Source organism: Bos indicus x Bos taurus, chromosome 19 (genome assembly GCF_003369695.1).
Source record: "Bos indicus x Bos taurus breed Angus x Brahman F1 hybrid chromosome 19, Bos_hybrid_MaternalHap_v2.0, whole genome shotgun sequence".
Lineage (NCBI taxonomy): Eukaryota > Metazoa > Chordata > Mammalia > Artiodactyla > Bovidae > Bos > Bos indicus x Bos taurus.
Window position 1 is genome coordinate 9,381,065 of NC_040094.1, and position 24,190 is coordinate 9,405,254.

The 24,190-nt window shown below is 51.2% G+C and overlaps 1 protein-coding gene across 10 annotated transcripts in view; it reads left to right on the plus strand.

Annotated features, from left to right (window-relative positions):
* Positions 1-24,190, plus strand: part of MSI2 (musashi RNA binding protein 2) — a 407,598-nt gene that overhangs the window by 242,729 nt on the left and 140,679 nt on the right. For all 10 annotated transcript variants that reach the window (XM_027519825.1, XM_027519820.1, XM_027519822.1 and 7 more), the window contains one exon: positions 20,990-21,038. In XM_027519825.1, the coding sequence (XP_027375626.1) occupies positions 20,990-21,038 (49 nt within the window). The remainder of the gene's footprint in view (positions 1-20,989; positions 21,039-24,190) is intronic.

Here is a 24,190-nt window from a genome sequence, read left to right on the forward strand (position 1 = left end):
ACAGGTTACAGGGCACAGGGGTTTGCCTGGGCGGTGGGGCGGGAAGGCAGATGTCTCACAGCTCAAAATGCATGGAAAGGGTGTGCGCTGGGGGCCAGGTGCAGCTCTAGAGTAATTTTCAAGCAAGTGTGGGTCCAGCCCAGACGTCCCCCCTGGTGCTTGAGAAAGGCATTCTCACAACTGGTGTGCTGTGCATTGAGATGGTGAATGTTTTCTTGCAGTTGAATGTGTAATTCATTTGGTATCGGGCTATGAAAAATCCTTTCTGAGTTTTCTGCCTTTTATTTCAGCCCCAAGACTCTTTTATGATGAGTGGGCCTCCCCCAGTCTCTCTGTCTCACCCATCTGTCCCTGTCTCTCTCTCTGTGTGTCCTTCTCTGTCAGTCTCTGTCTCATTCTGTCTACATGTGTCCCCACCCCCTCTCCTACAGTGACTCAGAAGCATTAAGACCCGTGCTTTTTCCACAAATGCAATGTGTCGTCTTCAAAGTGGGAGTCTGTGTACTTCCAAGGATCTCGCCTTTGCTCTGAACATTTTCAAAGCTTTCACTGTGAACTCATGCTCCGACTCTGTGGCATTTTCTTCTGAATATCCTCACTGGTGATAAATCTTTGGCCTTTGAAAGTGGATGTGATTTTTGGAAACCGTCACCAGCCCCAGCTCCAAATAACTTGTGGCCAAGATTGATTATGCTGTTTTTGGACCAGAACTCAGCAGGACTATAAAATAATAAGACTAGTTGTCTCGCGTGAGTTGGGAAATGCCTGGAAGGGAATTCCTACCCCACCCCCACCCAAATCTCAAAAACACATTTGAAGTCTTAGTGAATAAAAGCAGGGCTTTTCACGGTAGGTTCTTTGAAGGGGACAGTGACCACTTTGGTGTCCACTCTGGTGTGTTTGTTGATCAGGCAACAAGATGGAGGTTGTATTTTATTTCGTCTTTGCGGTGTGTTAAGCATCGGACCAAGCCCGCTGATGCAGGATCCAGGGTCAGGGTCATTTATGAGTCCGTGAAGGTGTGGAGTGGGGTACGCAGTCAACAGGAAACTTGGACCTCCTGCTGCGGGTTAGCAGGGGCTGTGTTTGGAAGCCCCAAGGGCCAGCACAGAAGAAAACCACCCCGCGTGCGTTGTCCGCGTGCCCTCATGGACCTGTAGGCCTTCTGGCCCTGTGGTGTGCAGAAACTCAGCGATCTATGCTGACAGCACATTCTTCCTCATTCTGCTCCCAAGAAAATCAATCCATTTGCTACGTGAATGACTAATAAAGTGACGACTCCAGTGACAGGAGCCCTAAATCTCATTTTGAAATGATGAGCGCACCGTTCATCTGACGGCTAATGTTTGGGGTCCTCGGTGGGTCTTGAAAGGTTTGATGCCAGCTGTGAAGAAGTCCAGGAGTGTTTCCTTCAGGGAGAGGAAAAGCAAAGCCACGCCACAGGACACGAGTCTGTTTTTTTAGCCTCAAAGCTTGTATTTTGTCCCAGAAAGCGATGTTTTAGTTCTAAGTGGGATCAGATGTATGGAATTTGACATGACAGGGGGACTAAGAATGCAGCTCACACAGATATAGGCCTGGGGAGCGGGGAATAGGGGCCAGGAGGTGGGGGACACCTGCTGATGGCAGCGAGTGTCCTGGGAGAGGAGGCCTTCAGCACTGAATCCTCAGCACAGCATCGTCTTCAGTAGGATACAGTGCCTGGGGTTTGGGTGAGAGGATGCATGGGTCTGGTTGGCATCGGTCATTGCAGAAATTGACCGGGCTTCCCTGCAGCCCAGCCTCTGGCTTCCCGGTCTGAGAGATGGGGCACATGGCTTACTTCTTGAGAGGGGCTGAGGATTAAGGAGCTGACATTTGAAGATGGCTGGGGAGATGAATTGGAAGTGCTCGGTATTACCATTTCATGTGGAAGTCTGCAAACAGCCTCGCTGAAGCGTTCTGATAAATAACTGAATGGGGCTAGCAAGGGGGAAATTTCAGCCGTCTGGAGAGTGTTTCTCTTAAAGATTTTTCTCTCCAGCGGAAAGGAGGAGCGAGGGGGAGGCTTCTGCAGGAGCGTGTGTCCTGGCAGCGTCCTGCCCCCAGAGGCAGAGGTGCGGCTCACAGACATGGACGTGACGCAGGGAAGCCCAGTGCTCTGGGGGTGACCAGCTTCCTTCTGCTCCTTGAGCTCCAGACCCGCGGCATTTCCGACCAAACGAAGTCCCGCCAGTGTTAACTCGGTTGTTGTCCGCCCCCCCCCACCCTCCTTGGCGATGCCAACGCTTTCCCAGGGTCTTCTCTGGTTTTCCTAAACTTTCCCATGCGTCAGGACCTGGCTTCATTTCATCTGCTGCTGGGAAGTGGCGCTTGAAGATTTGGCCAAACGGTGATGTCTATATCCCTCCATGCCTGCCCATCTTTTTGCTGTGATAAACAACTGTTTCTGTTCTTTGGTTTTGCAAGTCTTTTTCAGTTTACCTGCCCACCCGGGGCATGGGAGGCCGGAGTGGGGCCTTGGAGACCCGTGCTGGGCTTGCCATGTATTGGCTGATTATCCCCTGATTATTCTTTTTACTGAAGTATGGTTGATTCAGGCTTCCCAGGTGGCACTAGTGGTAAAGAATCCACCTGCAATGCAGGAGACAGTGAAACGTGGGTGTGATCCCTGGGTCGGGAAGATCCCCTGGAAGAGCGTCTGGCAATCTACCCCAGTATTCTTGCCTGGAGAATGCTGTGGACAGAGGAACCTGGTGGGCTACAGTCCATAGTGTTGCAAAGAGTCAGACACGACTTGAGTGACTAAGCGTGCATGCGTGGTTGATGTATAGTATTGTAATTTCTGCTGTATAGCAAAGTGATTCAGTTACGTACACACTATTTTTTATATTCTTTTTCATGATGGCTTATCACAGGATATTGATTATATTGGGTTGGCCAAAAAGTTCATTGGAGTTTTTCTGTACGATATGGAAAAACCCACACGAACTTTTTGGCCAACCAGTGGTTTCCTGCCTAGGCAGTAGGACCTTTCTGGTTTTCCATTTTATATACAGTAATTTGCATCTGCGAATCCCAAACTCCCAGTCCGTCTTCCCCTGCCCCCTGCCCCCCGCCTCAGCAACTGCAGGTCTGTCCTCTGTGTCTGCGAGCCTGTTCCTGTTTCATAGGTAGGTTCACTTGTGTCTATTTCAGATGCCACATGTAAGTGATGTCGGGCTGCCCTGGTGGCTCAGCTGGTAAAGAATCCGCCTGCAGTGCGGGAGACCTGGGTTCCATCCCTGGGTTGCCAAGATCCCCTGGAGAAGGGAAAGGCTACCCACTCCAGTATTCTGGCCTGGAGAATCCCATGGACTACAGTCCATGGGGTCGCAAAGAGTCGGACACGACTGGGCAACTTTCACATAAGTGGTATCATACAGTATCTGTCTCTGGATTGTCCATTGATTATTAAATTGGGCTGTCTCACTGCTGTTCTGTCCCTGGTGGCTGCTGTCTCTTCTCCTGCCTCTGTCTCAGTCAGTGGCACTTGCAGCCTCTTGGGTGGTAGGGTTTCCTCTTGGCTTCTTCGGGAGCTGGTGTGGATGGTCCTGGGTGTGGAGGATGCCCGGGCCTCTGGGGCCCTCCTGATGAGCTGGCGTGGCAGGAGGGTGGTGTTGGGAATGTTGACTCCATCCCCACAAGGCCTTCTCAGTTTTTACTACCCTGAATAGAAAGATGCTAATAAGCCCTGGCCCCACTGGTGTGAGGTTCTAAATGCTAACTGAGCTCTCCACATGATTCTCAGTTTTAATAATCACACAAGCTCTGAAACTGCTTGAGCCGGCCAGGGCAGGTACATGCATCTGTAAATAACTTGCAAAAAATAGGTCTATGGCACATTGCGTTTTTCTCTGGCATTAACCTTCAGCACATGAACTGGGATGAGAAGCAGGCAATTTAAATCCCCAGGTCAGCTCTCACCTGCTTCTGCCTCTCTCCAGTCTCACTCCCCTGGAAGTGCATGGAGACGTACTTGTCATTCGTCCAGCAAGGAGGATGATCTGGAAGGTGGAGAAGACACAGCTCTCAGGGAACGTCCCCTCCAGTAGGAACACACCCTGGTCATGTAGACCCAAGAGTGCTGGTCCATGGAGCAAGGAAAGCAAGTTAACAAACAGAACCGGAAGTGAATAGAATGCAGAGTGGAGACGCGATCCACTCACTCAACTATGTTGAGTTGCCACCCCCGTCCCATTCCCTGCCCCCTCAGAGACAGGAGAAGGGCTCATTGAGCAGGAATAGCCCTCTCTCCTTCCTGTGTGTGCCCTGGGATGGGGTTCCTTGGCGTTCCCAGCCACAGGGCTCCAATCTTTGTCAGCTCAGAACGGTGTCATTTCTCCATGAGGGATGCTCCTTGGATCTGGGGTGCCTTGAGGAGGCAGGTTCCTTTCTGCCTTGTTCTCAGGTCAGGGAGACGCCGTTTCCTGGAGCCGATGCAGTCTTCTAACCCCCAGCTATGCCTCTGACCCGCCCTGTGACCATGGGCAGCAGGGGGTTAAGCTCCTGAGCCCTCAGCCAGCACTGGGATCTCCTCGCAGTCCATTGAGAGAGGTTGGTTTCAGCCAGGTCTGAGGGTGGGCCTCCTGATGGTACTCTGCTCCTTCCGGTTCCTTCCAGGAGAGCCCAGACAGAGGCCCCGCCCCCCCGCAGCTCACGTGGCCCAGGTCCTCACCCGTCTCCCTGCCCTGCTGCTTTGACTTAGATGTCTCCCCAGGTCAGCTGCTCCAGCACCACACCCATCAGGCCTCTTACCTCGAATGTGGTCCTGCCATTTCATCACAAACCATCTCCTCTGGCCAAGTGAGCGAGTTCTCACTTGAGTTTTCAGAACCCTGCAGGGCAGGAATAAATGATTAAAGACTACAGAATGTCTGTGCACGCCCTGCGGGGGCTGCACCTCCCTTAGAGCTCTCCTTACCTGTGCAGCCCCCCTGGACCCTCAGGAGTCAAGTCTTCCTCATTTTAGAATCATTGTGCCTTTTATGATACACTTACACACATACGTAAATATGTGTTGATTGAATGAATTTGAAAAATGAAGGAATGAATTCTAAAGGTAGCCCCGCTGCCTCTCACAGACTCATTTCTTTCTAAGTGGGGGGCTGCCCGCCTGCAAGGGCTGTCACTGGCCTAGGATGGAAGCTTGAGGCCTCAGAAGGGCTTGTCACCGGGTAGCTCGTCTCCAGGGGCAGGATGTCACAGAGGGGTCAGGACTAGCCTTGGGCTTCAGACTCGGGTCCAGAGGGTGAGGGACCCTCAGGGAGTTCATTTCTTCCCGCAGAACTTGGAAGTGGAAGAGCATTGCCTGATGAGGGCTTGGTGGCCAGTGCAAAAGCCATCTCGTGCCAGCCTGCCTGTCTGTCTGTCTTGGCTGGTTTTCCATCCTCCTGAACCTTCATGGTGGGACCCCGTGTGTGGCAGGGAGGGCTAGGCGGATGTTTGAGAAAGCAACCAGCCCAGGCAGGTTGTTTACCCTTGGTCTGGCTTGTTCAAGTAAAGCCAATCTTGCTGCTAGTTTTAATTTCACTTGGCATCAACATCAGGGAAAGAGGAAAGGCCTCCAGGACAATGAGCAACATTAGACGTCTCTCCTGACCAACTCTCTGAGGCGGCTGTGACGATGGGTGGCAGCTCGATAGTGCTCCTTGTGAGCCAACATGCCACCCAGGAGTTAACGTGTCTTAATGCTCGTAGTGGCACGGTGAGGTGGGTACCAACTCAGATGTGTAGCGAAGTCCAGTCACCTGCCCAAGGCCACCAGCCGGTGAGTGGCAGGACTGAAATCTGAGGCGTCTACCTCCAAAGCCTCTGGATTCTCCCACTAGTCCCTGCTGCAAGCTGGGGCCCGGGCCCGTGTGCCCCGATAAGCACCTCTTGTGGACACACACAGTATTAACAATCGAGATTCTGATGGTGTCTACACGCCAATGGGATTTGGCAAAAGAAAGTACCGCGGGTCCCTTGTCACATTTATATTTAATTTCGAATTGGTGGTGGGTGTGTGTGTCGGCTTGGGGTGGGGGCGGGGGGGTGGGTTGTCCCTTTACTCTAGTATCTCAAAGGAACCCGATGCCCTGGGCTCTCAGAGCCTGTGGCCAGGTCCTTGTGGCCCACCTGTGTCAGTCAAGGGCAGGAGCCTGCATGCCGTTCGGCCCCTGAGACCTTCGGAGGCATTTCTGTCATTCTCTCAGAAATCCCCAGCCCTGGAGCTGAAGAGGGAAAAATTACAGGTCTGAGCAGTGGAGGAGCAATTTAATTAAAAACAAAGAGAAATGTAAATGAATTAGCCAGCAATCTTCATGGGGCATCGTCATTGGCAGAGGAGGCCCGCGAGAGGAGGAGATCAGGGCTGCCTTTTATTTATTGAGTTCCCTGGTAATGGAACCCTTAGGCTCGATGGGGTGAGGCTTTCTCACAGCCTGGCGTGTGGCAGGCGTTTGTGTCTGTTCATTTATATGGGGAAGGGTAGTGAATCCAGCAACGTGCTGCCGGCTTCTGTGCTGTTTCACTGGGGTATTTAAAGTAACCGCACCTGACAGTTTACCAGCAGCTAAGAGGTTTTTCTGCTTCAGAAAGCAAAAATACTGTATGAGTTGTGCAACATGTATAAATGATTCGAAGAATTAGGGTGCAGCAGATAGTACAGTTTTCAGCAAAGAGCTGAAGGCTCCGTCAAATCATAGAGTTTGCAAGAGGAGGGCAGGCAGGGGTGGGCACCGGGGTTGCACACAGGGGTGTGCTGTGGCCTGTCATTTAATCTCCTTTTACCCTGGTCCCAGTTCGGATTGCCAGAATACATTGGATGCTGGTGCGTTGTCTCTTTTACCTGCTTTGTAATTCCTCTTTACCTGAAACAGATGAAAACCACGGCGTTAAAGCAAATTGACAGCTCTTGAAACGAGAAAGATCTGTGTCCTTCAGAGTGTTGATGTAGAAATACATGAAAGAAAAACATGCTTGTTGGGTCTTGAAGCAGCTTGAATTGGTACTTTTTTTTTTTTTAAGGGTAGATGAGGGTTTTTCCCTCTCCCTTCTCTTTCCCCCTTCAGGGAGTTGTTTGGCTAGGGGATTAAGTAGGAGATTGGTTATTCTGTCAATATTCATGTGCAGAGATCTGCATCATGGTCAGATCGTGACTCAGAGATCAGGCCAGAAGTGTCCAACCTCCGGGTCAAAAGAAAGGCGTGTGGTCTTCAGATGGACTTCATCGTTCCATCAAAAAACCCGTCGGGTATCATGGTTTCCCCACCCCAGATGACGTGAGGACCAACTGAATCGTCAAGTGTGCTTCCCTCTGGAGAATATCCGATTCACTCTGCCCCAGGCCACCCCATGCTGCCCAAAGCCCCAGTTCACAGTTAGGATGAGTGTTGGTAAATACGTTTCCACATCTCAGAAGCAGGAATAAATACAGTTTGGTGTATGAAATATCTCCAAAGATTTAAGATCTGTTTCAGAACCTAAACGAAAGAGAAGGCCTTGATAGCCTAAAAGAGAAGAAAATGGAAAGCACCGCGCTCGAGGGTCTTTTCTAGTTGCATTGTTTTTTCTTTATCCTGCAAGAGTCTTTCTGAAACTCAGTCAGCAAGCACTTACTGTGCAGCCATTTTTGCACGAGTCACTGTAGCAGGCGCTGTGCGTTTGCAGAGCTGTGTGGTGAAGTCTCCTGAGGGCCAGGGTAGAAGATGAGACGGGGCAGTCGGGACTCCCGGCACAGAGACTTGTGCGACACAGTGCTGGTTCAGCGCAGTACGCGCCGGGGCCAGTAGCCAACGCGAGTAGGGGTAGCTCTTCTACTGTCAGCGCACCTTATTTGTGCCCACGCTATCCAAATCAAGAGAAATTAGGGCCTAATTATTTGCATTATAAACTGATCTGCCACTGAGTTTTCGTGATATAATGAGCCCCCTTGTGGTTTTTAAAAATTACTGTTTTAAATGTTTATTTTTCAGTAGTGTAGGACTCACAAAAAGTTGTAAAAATCATACAAAGAGCTGTTGTGTACCCTTCACCCAGCTTCCCATGACGATAATATCGTCTCGTCCATAACCATACCATGTTGTTAAAACCGGGAAATGGATGCTGGTACATCATCGGTTTTAACAGGTGTGCGTGTGTGTGTCATACAAAAATGACTGCACAGTAAGTGCTTGCTGAGTGCTGTGTGTGTGTGTGTGTGCGTGTGTGTGTGCTGTTCTTTGAAACATTGTCACATGGATAGATTTAAGCAATGATGATCACAGTCGAGATCACAAGTGTTCCCGTCACCGCAGTGAAATTCCTCGTATGATGGTTCGTCCATTTCCCCACCCCTAACCCCCGGCAGACTCCTCCGTTCTCCATCACTGTAATTTTGTCATTTCGAGAATCTTGCAGAAATGGGATCGTATGGGATGGAACAAGCCTTTGAGACTGACTTTTCTCAGTCAGTGTAATTTCCTTGAGATCCATCTGCGTTGAGTACCAGTGGTTTGTTTCTGTTTATCGTGAGGAATATTCTACTGCAGCCTGTGCTCTGGTTGGCTCTGCCGTTCCACCTGCTTTCTAAAAAGTGGTTTATTTGCGTCCAGTTCCTTAGAGCACAGCACAGAAAGCCCGGTGCCCTCATGAGAGTGACGCTCGCTCACCCGCAGAGCTCACTGAGTTGGCGTTTGCATTATGGACACGAAGCCTCTTCTTCCATTTGTTCTCCAGCCCTCAGATCCTTGTTGAGATGCTGTGCCTGCCAAGTACTGGCCATAGCAAGGGACGTCATTTACCACCAACCTGACTACTTCCCTGTGGGTTACGTTCTTTCTGCTTCTTGGGGCTGGGGTTATCATCAGCCCTTCTCTTGCAGGGAGACTGAGCCTCCAGAAGCCCTGCCTGGGACAGTCAGAGGTGGGCGTGGTGGATTCGTGTGTGAACCCGGGACTCCCGATCCCCCCGGGCTTTTTGGACCCGCACTCTCAGTTTGCACGGGATCCCTGCGAGCCACTTTGTCCCTCTGCAGAATGACGGTGCTGGACCTTCCCAGCTCGGACATTCATGATCCTCTCTGGACAGGAAGTAACCTGGCTGAGTGAACAAGCCTTTTCGACTTTGTTGCCGCACGTGAACTTTGTTCTCGGTAGCGTTCTGTTAGCCGTTACTTGAAGATGCTTTGGGAATTTTAAAATGACAGAGTAGAATTCCTTTAAAAGTTGTCTGTAGTTCAGACCTTCCTTGCTTACGCTGACGTTTGATGGGGTCTTTGGCCCAGGACCCTGGGGGCGACTTCAGGGCCAGGGTGCCCAGGAGATTGGCTCTCGTGTGGCCCAGTGGGGAAGAGCTTCTGGAGACACCCTTGAGCCCCATTAGGAAGATCTGGGCTGGGTGCTGCTTGGTGCCCTGATTCAGCTGCCTGACTGCCGTGCAGTTGGCAGGATTCTTCCGTGTGCCACAGCTGGGCTTCCGGTTGGAGGTCAGGCCTCTTAAGTGCTGCTGTTCCTGCATCCGCCCGAGGGATCGACTGGATGGAGATGCTGCGAGTCTTTGAAGCTCCAGAAGGGGTTCAGAGGAGCCCTGGAGAACGGATGCCTGCTCCAGGTGGGGAGGGGAGCAGGGACTCCCAGTCACTTCTAATTCCCGGGACTAATTCTGAGACCAAGGGAACCTCTGTCTTCGGCTTCGGTCTTTCACTATAAGCCCTGCTGAATCCCTCAGAATCTCAGTCTGGTGGAGAGTGAAGGGGAGACTGTTTCTGTGACCTCTGGCAGGTCATCTCCCCCTCCTCAGGTGCAGTTGGGGGAAGGGAGGTCTTTGGAATCTGATAGACCCATCTATGGGCTTCCTTTGTGGCTCAGATGATAAAGAATCTGCCTGCAATGCAGGAATCCCAGGTTTGATCCCTGGGTTGGGAAGATCCCCTGGAGAAAGGAATGGCAGCCCACCCCAGTATTCTTAGCCTGGAGAATCCCATGGACAGAGGAGCCTGGCAGACTACAGTCCATGAGGGTCGCAAAGAGTCAAACATGACTGAACAACTAACACTTTCCCTTTCAGACTCGTCTACCTGCCAACTCAGTGGTAGCGTGACATAGGGTGTCAGGAAGTCCAGAGGTGATTTTAAACCCCAGTTCTCTTCATCCATGCATTGCGACCAATTCTTTGCATCGGCCAGATAGGATAGCCTTGATAGATACTGGTTTGTGAATAAACATGTCACCTTGGTGAAACTCTCTGTCTCCCTGATTCTCCATCCTCGCCAGCCAGTCTGTTCAAGAGGGCAGGATAGAACGTGCCCTGAAGGCCTGTCGCCAAGGGTCCTGGGCCTGGGCATTTCCAGGGTGCAGGCCAGCCTTCCATCCCATCATCAAATCACAGCCTGTCCTCCAGGCTGAAAGAAGATGCTGAAAGCCCAAGGGATGGAAAATCGGGTTTGGAACCTAGACTCTCCGAGCCCGTCCAAGTCCGTTCTCCCCTCTTCCCTCCCCGAGCCGGTGACTGCAGCCACGCTTGTCACCATTCGAGATTGCATTGGCCACAGGAGATGCGGGTGATTTTTCCATTTGGTCCTGATGTTTATTTCATGCCCATCAATATCAGCCCGTATTAGGACAGATGAGGTGGTTATTTACAGGCTGCGCGTTTTCACACTTGGTAATTATAAACCCTTCCCCTGTTCGGTCAGAGTCGTGGAGATCTATTTTGGCAATTAGCAGTTTAGTATTTGTTTAATGGGAATGCAAGAGAGTGTTACAGCACATCAGTGCTCCACTAATGACCCGCCTGTCTCCTCTGGAGCCAGCAGGTTTGGGCCTTTTTCACGGTAGGTGCGGCCTGATGGGGAGAGGCTGGGCCGGGGGGAGAGGAGCCTGAGGCAGCCTGCCCGCCCACCTGCACGCACGCGCGCACTCACAGCCAGCGCTGCACGCAGGCCGTGGATTTCCGGCGCTCACCACCGCCACGCGAAGGCGCCCCGCTCTAGAGGCCGTTAGGCCAGATGCCGTTTCCGCGTGACAGCTGTCAAGCCTGCAGAACCAACTGCTTCTCCTCTGGCAGCTCGCGCCCGGCCTGTCCTGGTCCCTCTCCCACCACCCTCCTTCGCAGCCGCCTGTCTCACCCTAGTGGGGACGTCCCCCGAGAGAGCCTCCGGCCCTGCCCTCTGGGGTGATGCTGGGCCCAGCCTGAGCCCCCACTTCCACCGGAGGCCATCCAGGCAGGCGCTCGCTTGCCTTGCTCGGATTTGAGAGGTGCCTCCTGGGACTGCGCCCCCGAAGACACGCTGGTTTCTTTAATGGCTGTCCCTGAGCGTGACCCGTTTGCAGCAAGGAGTCGCACAGCATTGGGCGCATCCCTCCAGTGAACCGTGTAGGGTGTGTGTACGTGTGCACACGCATGTGTGTAGGTGCACACACCGGGGAATTGCCAGGGGTGGGGTGGTAACTTGCAACAAATCTCCTGTGATAAGCATGTCCTGCACATTAGTCACTGGCCACCCACCACCTGAAGGCCTCCTCACAGCTCCAGGAAGTGGGACTCAGCATTCTCGGGGCTGGTGCCCAGCGGGCACTCTGGCAGCCTGAGGACTGAGTTCTAGGAGCCCTCTGCCCGTTCCAGCCGTGCCCCCAGCCTGCTCTGTGACCACAGAGCGGACAAGTGGGCTCAGGGGTTCTCAAGTTCACCCATCTAGAAGGAAGAGACCCCTCAGCCTCCTTCTCCATTTGCTCCTCCCTCCAACCCTTCTTTCTTCTCCCGAGCCTGCCAGAGGCAATATACAGCTGTCGCCTTGGTTACCTCATCACCTCTCTTAACTTTTTTGGTAGAGTTTTAAGGCCGTGTTTGTTGGTTCACTCGGGAGACAGTGCAGCTCCACGGGGCCCTGGGGATTCAAAAATAGAACGCAGTCAAGGGAGACCAGGGAAAGATTTGGGCATGCATCTGAGTTTAAATCCCGGCTCCATCATGTGCTGCATGCGTGATCCTAGGCAAGTCACTTAATCGCAATGAGCCACCATTTCCTTACCTATATAATGGGTGTGATAATATCTATTTCAGAGCTATTGTGATAATTAAATGAGCTTTGCAAATTGCCTATTAAGCTCCAGTAAATGGTAGCTATTACAGTCATCATTATTTCAGGGGGAAGACATTTCATAGCCTAGACTCTGATATTTACGTGTGGAATCAGAATCCCTGAGCAAGATGTCCTGCCTGCCTTTATGTAAGTAAACTGCATCTCCAGGATAGACACCCCACACCCTTTAACGCCTATGGCAAGTGTCCATTTTATGAATTCACAACTGCTCTCTGATGAACACGGGGGTTTGTTTTAAGTTAAATGGGAAAATGAATTAAAGGATTCGTTTAAAGTGAATTAAAACATAATTAAAAGTAGAAAAAAATAGGGCCAGTAAAAGAGTCTTGCTAATGGGGAAAGAACATTCTGGTCATAGTAGGACTTAGGAGCCTTCCTGAAGAGTTTAGGAAATGTCCTTAATGCCACTGAATTGTTTATCAAAAAAAGTGGTTAAAATGGCAAATGCAATTTCTATTTTATTACCAAAGAAAGAATTGGGGAGAAATTAAGCAGGCTGTCTTGTTGCTTATTTAAGGCATGGGCTTGAGTCAACATAGAGAAACCTTCAGGTGGATGCAAACTAGAATTTTCTGAGTCTTGGAATGAAGGAAGTGCCTAGCCCACTCAGCACCTCGCTGGCTGCAGCCTCCCAGGAGTCAGTGGACCAAGCAGGGGTTTGGGGGCCCAGGGGCTTGTGTGCCTGCCGTCCTGGAGCCTGAGCCACGGCAAGCAGGCCCGGCTGGCACGCACACTCAGACCACCAGCTGCGGAGTCCTGGGCAGGCCTGCCAGGGAGGAAACTGAGGCTCAGAGAGCTTGTAATAATCCCTGCCTTCGGGGACTGTTGTGTGGTCCAAAGCAATAATACAAGTGAAAATATTACTGATGGTGGTGAAAAAAAAATCTAGCAGTTTCTTCAGGTTTCTTAAAGTCCTGTGTTCAGTTTTTGGCCCTTCCAAGCCTCCTTACAGAACGGAACTTTGACTGTCTTGTCCTAAGACCAAGACAAGGTGAGGAGAGCCCCCCAAAAGCCACCTGTGGCACAGGGCCTGCGGATCCAGCAGGGGACAAACAGCCAGCCTTCAGGCAGCTGACGATCCGGGTGATGCCCGCTTTATATTTAGGGCCCATCTCCACCCACATACACTGTGATGAAGGCTCAACTCCGCTGTATTTACCTGTTAGGACAGTGGTTCTCAGCCTTGGCTGCACCTGGAACCCCTGGGGGAGCTGTAAACATTCCACTGCCACCCCCTGCCCACCCGGAGGCTGATTTCACTGGTCAGGGTGTGACCCCGGCAACAGGGAGTTTTTTTTTTTTTTTTTAGTTCCTCATGTGATTCTGGTGAGCAGTCAAGGTTGAAAACTACTGATCTAGATTTCAGCATGAGCTAATGGGATTTTCCTGCCTGCTCCTTTTTCTCCTCTTTTCTTCCTTTTGGGCAGTGATTGAAGATAGACTGTCCTTACTCTTGTCAAGGCTAGAGCATGCTGAGACATTTCCATAAACCAGACACCCTCACCCAGTTCTTAGGCAAAAGTGCAGAGCCATGCCATCCTCCATGCAGAAACGCTCCCAAGGATCAGGACGCCTTGGTCTCCAGCCTGGATCTGGGCAGGCCTGCCTAGTATATAACACTCACTCCACCCTTATGACTTCAGGGCTTGGAGTTTATAGAGCATCAGCAGACCCGTTAAACCCCTCACACTGTAGTGTCATGGTATCGCCTTTATGGGCGTTTATTGAAACGAACGCTTGGAGTGTTTGAGTGGGAGCAGGAAGCAACATGAAAGGCATTTGTTCCGGGGGAGTTTGAAGAGCTTGCGTCTCTTCTCTTCCTTTCCCTCTCCCTCCTTGTGTCTGACCAGATAATTTAAGGATCACTTGAAGTGCCATTTCCTGCTTTGTTCTGGATACGTGTGGTTTGTGGTGTGTGTGTGTATGTGCGTGTGCCAGAAGAGGGTGGGACATTTCTCCAGGCATGCTGGCCAGCCACAGCAAACGTTCCACTGCCTGGAACGTCCTCAGGGCGCAGGGGATTTGGAAGGGCCCCTGGTGAATCTGAGCTCCCAGCTGTGGTCCCAGCAGCCTCCGCGGTCCATCTCGGGGTCCTCGGCAGAATCTCTGCGGATGGGTCATCAGTGACCATCCCATGCAGCTTCCTGCCTTCACAGATGAGAAACGTAAGGGCTGAGAAAGGAGGTGCCCTGTCCTCAGTGAGCCTCTGGTGGAGCTGGAATTGGAACCCGGATCCTGCCCGTGCGTTGTGCCACGCCGCCCGCCACGCTCGGCTGTGGCCCGGCTCCTGCTGAGTTATTGACCAGCAGCTCTTTCGTCCTCTCCTGGGACCAAGTTCTCTGCATCCCCAGATCAGCGTCATTCATCTGCTGCATACTTGTGGAGCCAAACCACAGGCAGAAGCAGCAGGGGTCTGAGGGCACTGCCTGCGGTTCCAACCTTCGGCCAGCCCACCTGACCAGCAGAGCTTTTGACCTCTCTCGCAAGGCGCTGCTTTGATCCGTGGCTTGAAAGGTTTTCTCTTCAGGCAGTGTAGGAGCTGGGTGGGCTAACGTCTCCCTTCTGGATATGGCCAGCATCTTCTGCCTACTTCTGAAATCACCCAGCAAGAACGTCTGCTCACAGTAAATCTTTCGGCTCATTATAGAGAAGGTTCGCTCATTCATTAAATGAATTAGGATTAGAGAGGCATCACCCACTGACTTGAGTGCTAATGACTGCAGATTTTCATGGTGCTTATTTGCTGAGGAGCGTGTTGCCAACTTATTTTGGCATTTCCAGGATCTCGATCTCCAACCTTGCTGCTGGGGAGAGATGTAGAAGCAGTCCCTTCACACCCGAATACCTGTACTCCTGTGGGAAGGTGGAATCAATGGGTTAATACTTGGGCCATAGTCCACCTTCCTCCTTCCGCCCCTTCCCCTGTCTTTCTTCATTGTCTGATATTACTTGAGACTGCCTGTGTATCTTCTTATAGACTAAAAGCTTTTTGTTTTTTTGAGAGAGAGCAGGGGCCATGTATGAGTTACCTTTTGCCGCAAGAATGCTGTTTAACAGACAAGCACAGAACCTCTGTGGTAGAGATTAGCTGTTTATTCCCCAAGTCTGGAGTTTGCTGGTGGCTCTGCTGGTCTTGGGGAGGGAGTGGCTCTGCTGGTCTTGGCGGGGTTCACGTGCGTGTTTTAGGGTTGCCCAGCTGCCTGCCCATCTAGGCTAGTCTCACCAGGGCCCCTGAGGGCATTTGGCCCTGCTCCACATGTTTCCCATCCTGTCTGAGGCCCACCTGGCCATGTCTGTTTCATGGTGATGGCAGAAAGATGCCAGAGAGGGCAAACTGGAACCCAGAGACCCTTGCAAGGCCAGGCCCCCCACAGGCGTACCATCCTCTCCAGCTCTTTTACTGACCACAGCAAGTCAAGTCCAGATACATAGGATGGGGAGATAGACTCTGCCTCTTTTGAAAGGGGAGCTGTTGATACAGAATTTCAAGATAAAGGGTGTGGTGGTCATTAATGCAATCCGTATACCATGAACCCATATAATTTGCCTCTTACTTGGAACTTAGGCTAATACTTCGCAACTAGTGCATACCTAATAAATACATGTCACATAAAAGTAAAGTTAATTGATTAGATTTTCAGATCACAGCTGAGCTGACCTAAATGATGTAGCCAATAGCTGGAGTCTGTTAGAAGGGATGTTCCTGTCGTCCGTGTAGAGTCCGAATTTCTCCTGCACTGGGTGCCCGGGACAGCTTGGTTACTACTAGGAAGTCCATCTACTTGTCACCTTTTCCGTCGTGGTTCTGTGCTCGTCATTTTCAGGATCTGGGAGTATAAATGTCCGAGAGGGAACAGAGCGGGGTGATGGTTGCCACGCTGATGTGCCTTGATTGCCTCTGTGAGAGAAATTCAGCTCTTGTATTGAGCCCCGAGTGTATGCAAAAAGGAAGAAGCCACTCTGTCCACTGTCTTTAACTTCTGGTCTTGTTTCTCCTCCCTTAGAGCAGCACATGGAAAGTGGGGTCCACAGGCCAACAGCTGGTGCTTGTTAGAAATGCAAACGCTGCTTCCTGAATCAGACAGCCTGGGGCTGAAGCCCAGGGAGTCTGTGTTTTAACCAGTTCTCTGGGTGATTCTGAAAGGGAGGAGGTTTGAGACGCCCTGCGCAATCCCCATGCCACAGAGACAGTGTGGCTTCCCAGAACTGCCTCTCAGATGGGGCGGGGTGTACATGGGGCACCTCTGAGGAGGTCACAGTGTGGTCTGAGCCTTGCGAGGGTCAAGATTACAGGTCCATGACCCCCTGGTGTCGGACGACAACAGGGGCATCCCCACGCAGCTCCCTTAAGAGTTACTTGCCCTGCTTTGTCATTTGCAAAGATATACCGTCAAGGATGTCAGGGCTGTGTTTTATACCTGCCTGAAGTTATTGGAAGGCAGATCTCAAGGTTGGAACACTTTTCTCCTCCCCAGACAGATCAGGCAGGTGCCAGGACATGGGACAGACACGCTCAGGTTCAGACACCGCCTCCCCTGATCCCCACCCCAGGATCCCACAGGACCACTAGGCCTGTGGGCGCCCGCTTCTGGTATATACAGAGAAATCTGTACGGACCCGTGAGGGCACCGTCAACGCAGAACCGACTCTAGTGCTGATCGTGACAAGGAACATGGGGCCTTTGAAGCTGTATTCCACCAGGGATAGTGGTGTTTTCTCCCTGAAGTCAGAGAAATGCCCGTGTCCACCCGCCTGCCAACTCCCTTGTGTTCTTCCACTCCGTGAACGAGGCCTGGCTTCCAGGCTGAACTCTGCACAGGCAGGCAGTCTACCTCTGTGTGTGAGAGCGAGAGGGAGAAGGAGAGACAGACAGACACAGTTACCGGTTTGCTGTCTCTGGGGCTGAATACCAGCTCCCTTGACCATATCCGTCCCGTCCTTGTGTGATGGAGACTCACACAAGCCGCTTCTGTTTGATTCACATAGAACCGTGAGAAACAGCCCCGTACGTGAGGCCGTGTTTTTCATTCTATTCAGTCTTTGTATATTCAAATTCTTCCAGTTTCAGCTCTTGCTGTTCTGCCAGATTTCTATCGCATTGATGGCTTCTCTGAATTAATAAGTGTTTTGCAATCGCTGAAAAGTTTTCTTCCCCCAAGCATGGGGACTTATTCATATTGATTTTTTTTTTTTTTCCCTTTCTCTTTCCTCTCTAGCTACTCCTTAGATGTTCTGTTTTGTAAAGTGTTAATAGAATTTTTCTTGCGCCCCGCCGCTTTATCTGTTCAGGAGGTCTTTGCGAGGCCCATTGTACCCCGCTCTGTAGAGGAAAGAGCTCTGTTCTTCACGACAATGGTTGCCCCCAAAACACATACACAGATCCTCCTCCTCGCTTACCAGGGTGGAGCAGCTGTTAGGAGGGCAGCGTCAGAAAACACTGAAGCATAAGAAGGCAAAGAGGGACCCAAGTAAACACTGTGAAAAGGGCGGCGGGCATGGGTGGGGATTGAAAATACTTTTTTTAATTCAAAATATTTATTTCCTAAGGGGATCTGAGTTTCAGTACCCAAACATGGCCAACACAGAAGGGAGACTGTTTTTCTTACCATTAGGCATTTTCAGCTCAAAATGAGGACTTGGCAAACCTCTTAGAAAATATGGTGATGGGTGTGAAACAGACGTCAGGCTTACCTGCATGGTACCCGGCAGGCCTCACCCATCACCCCACCCCCGGCCTGCACCCTAGGCAGTGGAGTCCTCGTCAAGGCCCAGGGTCTGGGTCTGCAATGCCATATGTGCAAGTGTGACGGCTCTGTGTGCAAACAAACCAGTTGATCTTCTGGCGGTCTTGCTCAAGGGGTGCATGGGAGGCAGACCGCCGTGGTGTGTCTGGTCTCAGCAGGTGTCTGGGGGCTCATCAAGCCTGCCTGGCCGGGGAAAGGTCTGGTGAAGGCACCCCCTATCCAGACTAGCATCGCCTACTCCCCTCAGCCTGGTGCCTGGGGGAAAGAGGGCAGCTCCCTGCCAGAGGAGCAGTCACCGTGCAGGGCCATCTCTCTCCCAGTCGCTGACTACGGAAATGGGGAGCAGAAGGGGAAGGCCCCAGGAGCCTGTTTGTTCAGGCTCGGTTGCTTAGCAACACAAGGGGGCCCTGACTCCAGAAGGGATTTTGAAGCTAGGCCAGTCCCTCGGAGGTTTGTGTCTGGCTTGCCTACCCCTTCTTCCGTTCTTACCTTGACTTTGCTCTTCCCCCTATTATATTTGATAGCATCTAAGAAAATAGATTTGATTTGTCGGGAGGCACCATTTTAAACCTGGTTTTATTGCTTCGCCCGGTGTCTTCCCCTCCATCGAAGACTGTCGTCTGGGAGGAGTGAGAATGAATAGCCGATGATTCTTTTTCTCAGCTGACTTAGCTCAGGCCCCCAAGCTCATTTGTGAGCCTTTGAGCTCCAGTGAACAGTGCTCTGTCCTCCCCACCACACACACACACACTCCCACCGCACTGAAATTGCTCCAAGCGTGGAGCCTTCTGGCTAACAGTTCTGTCCACCCACAGCCACATGGTTGGATTGTATTTTTTTCTCCATTTATTTGTATTTGGCTGCACTGGGTCTTCCTTGCTGTGCATGGGCTTTCTCCAGTTGCAGCGGAAAGGGGCTGCTCTTCCTTTCAATGTGCAGGGCTTCTCCTGGGGCTGGCTTCTCTTGTTGTGGAGCATGGGCACCTGGGCTTCAGAAGCTGTGGTGCGAGGGCTTGGCTGCCCTGTGGCATCTTCCCCGGCCAGGCATCAAACCCGTGTCCCCGGCACTGGCAGGCAGATTCCCAACCACTGCACCACCAGGGAAATTCTGGGTTGTATTTTCACTGCCAACCTTGGGCACAAAATGCTCGAGGAGACCAGGCTGTACACCTGGCCAAACTCGGTGCAGCCTGCAAGTGAATGGCTGATGGTTTTAGAACAGCGCCTGCACTCACGATGTGTCTCCTGTGAAGCGAATAAAGGGCTGGATCATAAGTAAAAGGAGTGGACTTCAAAGCCAAATCTGGTTTCGTAAGTGATTTCTTTAGGTCTGTGTGGGACGTGAGTGTGGCTGTCTTTGTACCTGTGTCCAGACTTCCTCTTTGTGTAAGAACCCCAGCCATACCAAATCAGAGCCACCCTTAAGGACCGCATTTTAACTTCAGTTCAGTCGCTCAGTCGTGTCTGACTCTTTGTGACCCCATGGACTAAGCACGCCAGGCCTCCCTGTCCATCACCAACTCCCAGAGCTTGCTCAAACTCAAGTCCATCGAGTTGGTGATGCCATCCAACCGTCTCATCCTCTGTTGTCCGCTTCTCCTCCTGCCTTCAATCTTCCCCAGCATCAGGGTCTTTCGCAAGGAGTCCGCTCTCATTGGAACTATTTTCACTAACCGTCAGGTTACCATTTTCACTTAGTTACCTCTTTACATCCTATCTTCAAATGCAGCCACATTCTCAGAATCTGCGCATTAGGATTTTAATATATGAATTTGGCAGGGGTGGGGGATGGAGACAGTTCAGCCCAGAATAATCAAAATGTTGAAGTTTCATTGTGTATAACTGGAAACATCCTGAAGGATGATTAAGTAAGCTGTAGCATCTCCCTCCATGAAATATGTGACAGTCAAGCTAGTATTCACAAGACCTCACACTCCTTAGGATGACTACTGTTTGTTGTTTTTTTTTTTAAGGCAGAAAATAGCAAATATTAACAAGGATGTAGAGAAATTAAAACCTTGTGCACTTTTGTTTGGAATGTAAAGTAGTACAGCCACTGTGTACAGCAGTTCTTCAAAAAAATAAAAGTACAAGGCACTGTATGATCCAGCAGTTTCACTTCTGGGTATGTATCCAAAAGAAGTGAAAGCAGAGACTCGAGATATTTGTACTCCCGTGTTCATAGCAGCATTATTCACCATAGCTAAAATCCACGTGGTCATCGATGGGCAAGTGGATAAGCAGATGTGATCTGTACATCAATGGAAGACGGATGAACCTTGAGGACATTATGCCAAGTGAGATAAGCCAGTCCCAAAAAAGACAAATCCTGTGTAATTCCACTTATGTGAAATACTTAGAGGGGTCCCAGTCTTGGCGACAGAAAGTGGGCAAGTGGCTGCCATAGGCTAAGGGGACGAAAGGGGTCCCCCTTAAAGGGGGTAGAGTTTCAGTTTTACAAGAGGAAAAAAGTTCTGGAGATGAATGGTGGTGATGCTCCTGCAACTTTATGAATTTATTTGATACCACTAAACTGTACACTTAAAGAGGGTTGCAGTGGCAATTTTTATATTATGAGTATTTTACCACAAAAAAATCTAGGGGAATAAAAGATAGTATTCATGATGTAGTTATCTGGGAAATGTCTGCAATGTTGTAATATTATTTAAGTGAAAAAGAACAAGGGGAAAATTCCATGTGTGATGTGATTTTAAACTATGTTAAAATAGGCATGTGTGCATTTGTGCTACGTTGTTTCCGACTCTTAGCGACCCCATGTCCTGTCCGTGGGATTTTCCAGGTAAGAATACTGGAGTGGGTTGCCGTTTCCTTCTCCAGGAACCTTCCTGACCCAGGGACTGAACTCACATCTCCTGCACTGGTAGGCAGATTTTTTTTTACCACTGAGCCACCAGGGAAGCCATAGGCATAGATTTTTACAAAAATTAGAGGGAAGTATACCAGATGCTAAATGTGGCGGTGCTAGGTTGGAAAGACGGAAAGAAAGTGATTTATTTTCTCTTTTAATATTTGTGTTTTCAAATAGGTTTTAATGAGCAACATGATTTCTATAATGGAGACTGCCCCCCTCCCCTGAACATACAATGTGCCATGTATTTTGTTAAAGTTCCTGAAGCAGACTCTGTTTTGTGTTCGCTCTGCAGGTGGAGGATGCGATGCTGATGTTTGATAAGACGACCAACAGGCACAGAGGTAAGAAGCCCCATGTGAGCAAGCAGCCCCTCCGTCCTCTCCTGGCCTCCAGCCCCACAGACGAAAGACACAGCGACTGTTCCAAAATCAGGCAGTTGGAGGTGACGTCGGTTGTAGGTCTTTGCTAATGGAGGGCCACGACGGTACCTAGAATTGATACCAGACCATTAAAACACCATTTCCGGTGGGCTTGGGAGCTGTCATTTAATTATACAGTCACACCCAACACGTTCTTGGTCCTTGCTGAACCAGGCTTTAAGCGAACCAAGTGGAAGTTATTCACAGCAATTAGTCAGTTGAGTTCTCAATTTGCTCTGGAGGAGGTGGTTTAGAAGCACACTGTCCATCTAAAGAACAACAACAAAAAAATGAAAGCAAAAACAAAGAAGCCTCTGCCTAGGTTTATGCAGTGAGTACCTTGTACATATGTCCAAGGTTTATGCAGTGAGTACAAACCTAGAAATGCCCTTTTGTGCCTCTCGGATGTTTGGAAGACGTTTACACTTCCCCATGTTGTCTCCTGTGTTTAGTGTCTTGTCCACATTTTCGAAAATGGGTTTCACCTTGGGGGTCTAAGAACCCTTGAAATGACATGCAAAGTATTTTATGTTATTCCCGGGAGAGGTTTCTTAGCTTTGAGTGGATTCTCAAAGGGGTGTCCGAGTTCTGCCACCTCACTCCCCCAGCCCCAAAAAAAGGACACATTGAAATGATTGCTGTAAATAGAAAATCGGATGACTCCAGAAAGTCCTTCCCAGAGGAATCAGGGTCAGAAGTTACGGTTCAGTGTTCAGTCCTCCCGTTCTCCAGAAGCTCTTGGTTTCTGGGGTGCGTATTCCCCCGGCGTTCATGGGCAGGGTTTCTGAAAGAGGGTGGCAGGAAAGCCATTTTCTCCAGAGAAGGAGCCAGTGAGCCGTGTTTCCTTGCCACTTGGATTGCATTTAGATGTTTCCTGTGTTGTTTACATTCTCGCTGTCACCTGTGATTAGTAGCAGTTACCCAGCATTGACTGCCTGTCTCTCCTGCTCTGAGCAGGCAGGCTGAGTAAAAGGGAGGAAGGAGCAGGATGGGGAGTGGTGCTCGCAGGGCTGGGCAGAGGAGGGGCTGTCTTGAGGGCGCCCAGGAGCCCAGCGACTCGTCCATCCAGCTACAGCATCCTCGAAAGGGAGCGTGGAAAACTGGGCGGGAACTTCGGTATCAGGGGGGTACATTCTGGGGAGGGGCTGGAGGGGAAGGAGGACGGGAGGCAGGGGGAGAGAGACGAGCTTGCAGATGTGAGCAGGACGACGATTGCCCTTGTCTTCTCCAGCGCTCCGGAGTGAGCGCCAAGGAGCGAGAGGAAGGTGGTGCGGGCGGTGGGCAATCCTCGATTACCCTTGATCAGCACATGCCCTGCCTCGGTCCGTGGGGTTTTCCTGGCACTGCTTCCGCGTGCGTCTTCTAACTTGGTCTACACAGCAGACCCTGGGGTTGTTGTGACTTTGGGAAAATCCCGTAAGTTCTTCATGCCTCAGTTTATTCATCTGTAAGATACAGGTAATGTTAGTGCCTCCTGACAGGATTGTTTGCAGCGTTCAGTGCTGGCAGAGAGGGGACTCACACCCAGGATGGCTGATTTCAGGTTCTGTTATCTGTTGTCTCCACGTGGGGATGGGGTTTGTTGAGAAGGGTGTTTCCAGCCTTTGATTTTCAGGGTGGGCATAGCTCATCTGAGCGAGGCACTGGCGTTTGGTGTTAGAATTCATAATCCTGGGAGACTCCGCAGCAGTTTCTAGGTAGTATTGCTGTTCTTTTTTGAATATCATTGAATAAAGGTGTTTTTGATCTCCTGCTCTGTGTTAGGCCCTGTGTGGGAGAAGATGATGGATCATCTCGTTGAACCGTCTCAGCTGGGCAGGGAAAGAGTTTCACCATCTGAGGGATCCAAGGAGGGGAGGTGACTGTGAGTCTCTGGGCACTCAGCTGATAGCAGGCGGAGCTGGATTCACAGCCAGGGCATCGGGCCCCCGGCCAGCCTGTGGATGAGGCCCCCAGGAAAGCCTCCCCTCTTTCTGACCCAGGGGCTGCCTGCTGTTGGGGAAGCTTCCTCTCCTTGTCCAGGGGCACCGGGTGCAGGGATGGGGTGGCGGCCCCTCTGTGACCAGGTCAGGGAAGGGTTTCTAGTTGTGAGCTGAAGGGAGCTTGTTCTGTGGCCCAGTGCTCAGGGTGGCTCCGGGAACATCGTCGCTCATGCCCCTGGTGAGGCAAGGGCAGGAAGGTGGGCAGAGCCTCTGGCGAGGGCATGGCCTTCCCCATAGCCTCCCGGCCTTCCTCTGATCGGTGCCAGACCCCTTATGTGGTTTGTGGAGTCAGAACAGGGTGTCAAAAACCACTAAGAGTCTCAAGATGGCAGCTCAATTCAACCAAGAGTTGAGCCCTGCTGAGCTCGGGGTGTGTGCAGTGGCACAGGAAGCCGGCCTGCACAGTGCAGCCTGGGGCTGGCCTGATGCTGGCCGAGCGGGTAAGACAAGGCGAGAGGGGCCGCGTGCCTAGAGATTTCAGCAGAGGGGCCCTGACACTGGCTGCTGGCTGCCCCTGTGCAGACATCTGCCCCCACTGTTCTTCCTGTGTGAGCGGGGGCTTTGGGCTGCCCATGCTTTCCAGCCCCTCCAGCTGAGAAAGAGCTTCCCTTTGGACTGGGGGCCAAAGCTGGGGTAATAACTTCACTGGTTCAGAGCATTAGGGGAGGAAAGAATTTTCTCAGAAATATAAGAACGTATCACAAGAGAAGCTCTAGTCACATACTTGTAGAGCAGGCAGGCCCCACGGCCCTGGCCTGATGGAATGTGCGTTTGGAATCGGGTGATAAGCACGAGAAAATAAAATCCTCCTGCAGCCACCTTGCCCCAACCTTCCCTTCACCTCCTCGGCTTCCTGCTTTCCATTATCTTATCACGAGGAAAGTGCTGCCCTAGCAGAAGTTGAGGACACCTCTCTGGCTGGCGCTGCCGCCAGCTCGCCGCTGACAGAGGCGCAGACCATTAACCCCTCCGTGGTGTCAGGGCGCTTGTTCAGTGCTGCCCATCAGCGTCTGACCCAGCTCTGCTGGGCGGTGACGTGTCCTCCGCCCCAGGCGTTTTGAATACCACCTGTGTGAATGTGCCCTTGAACTG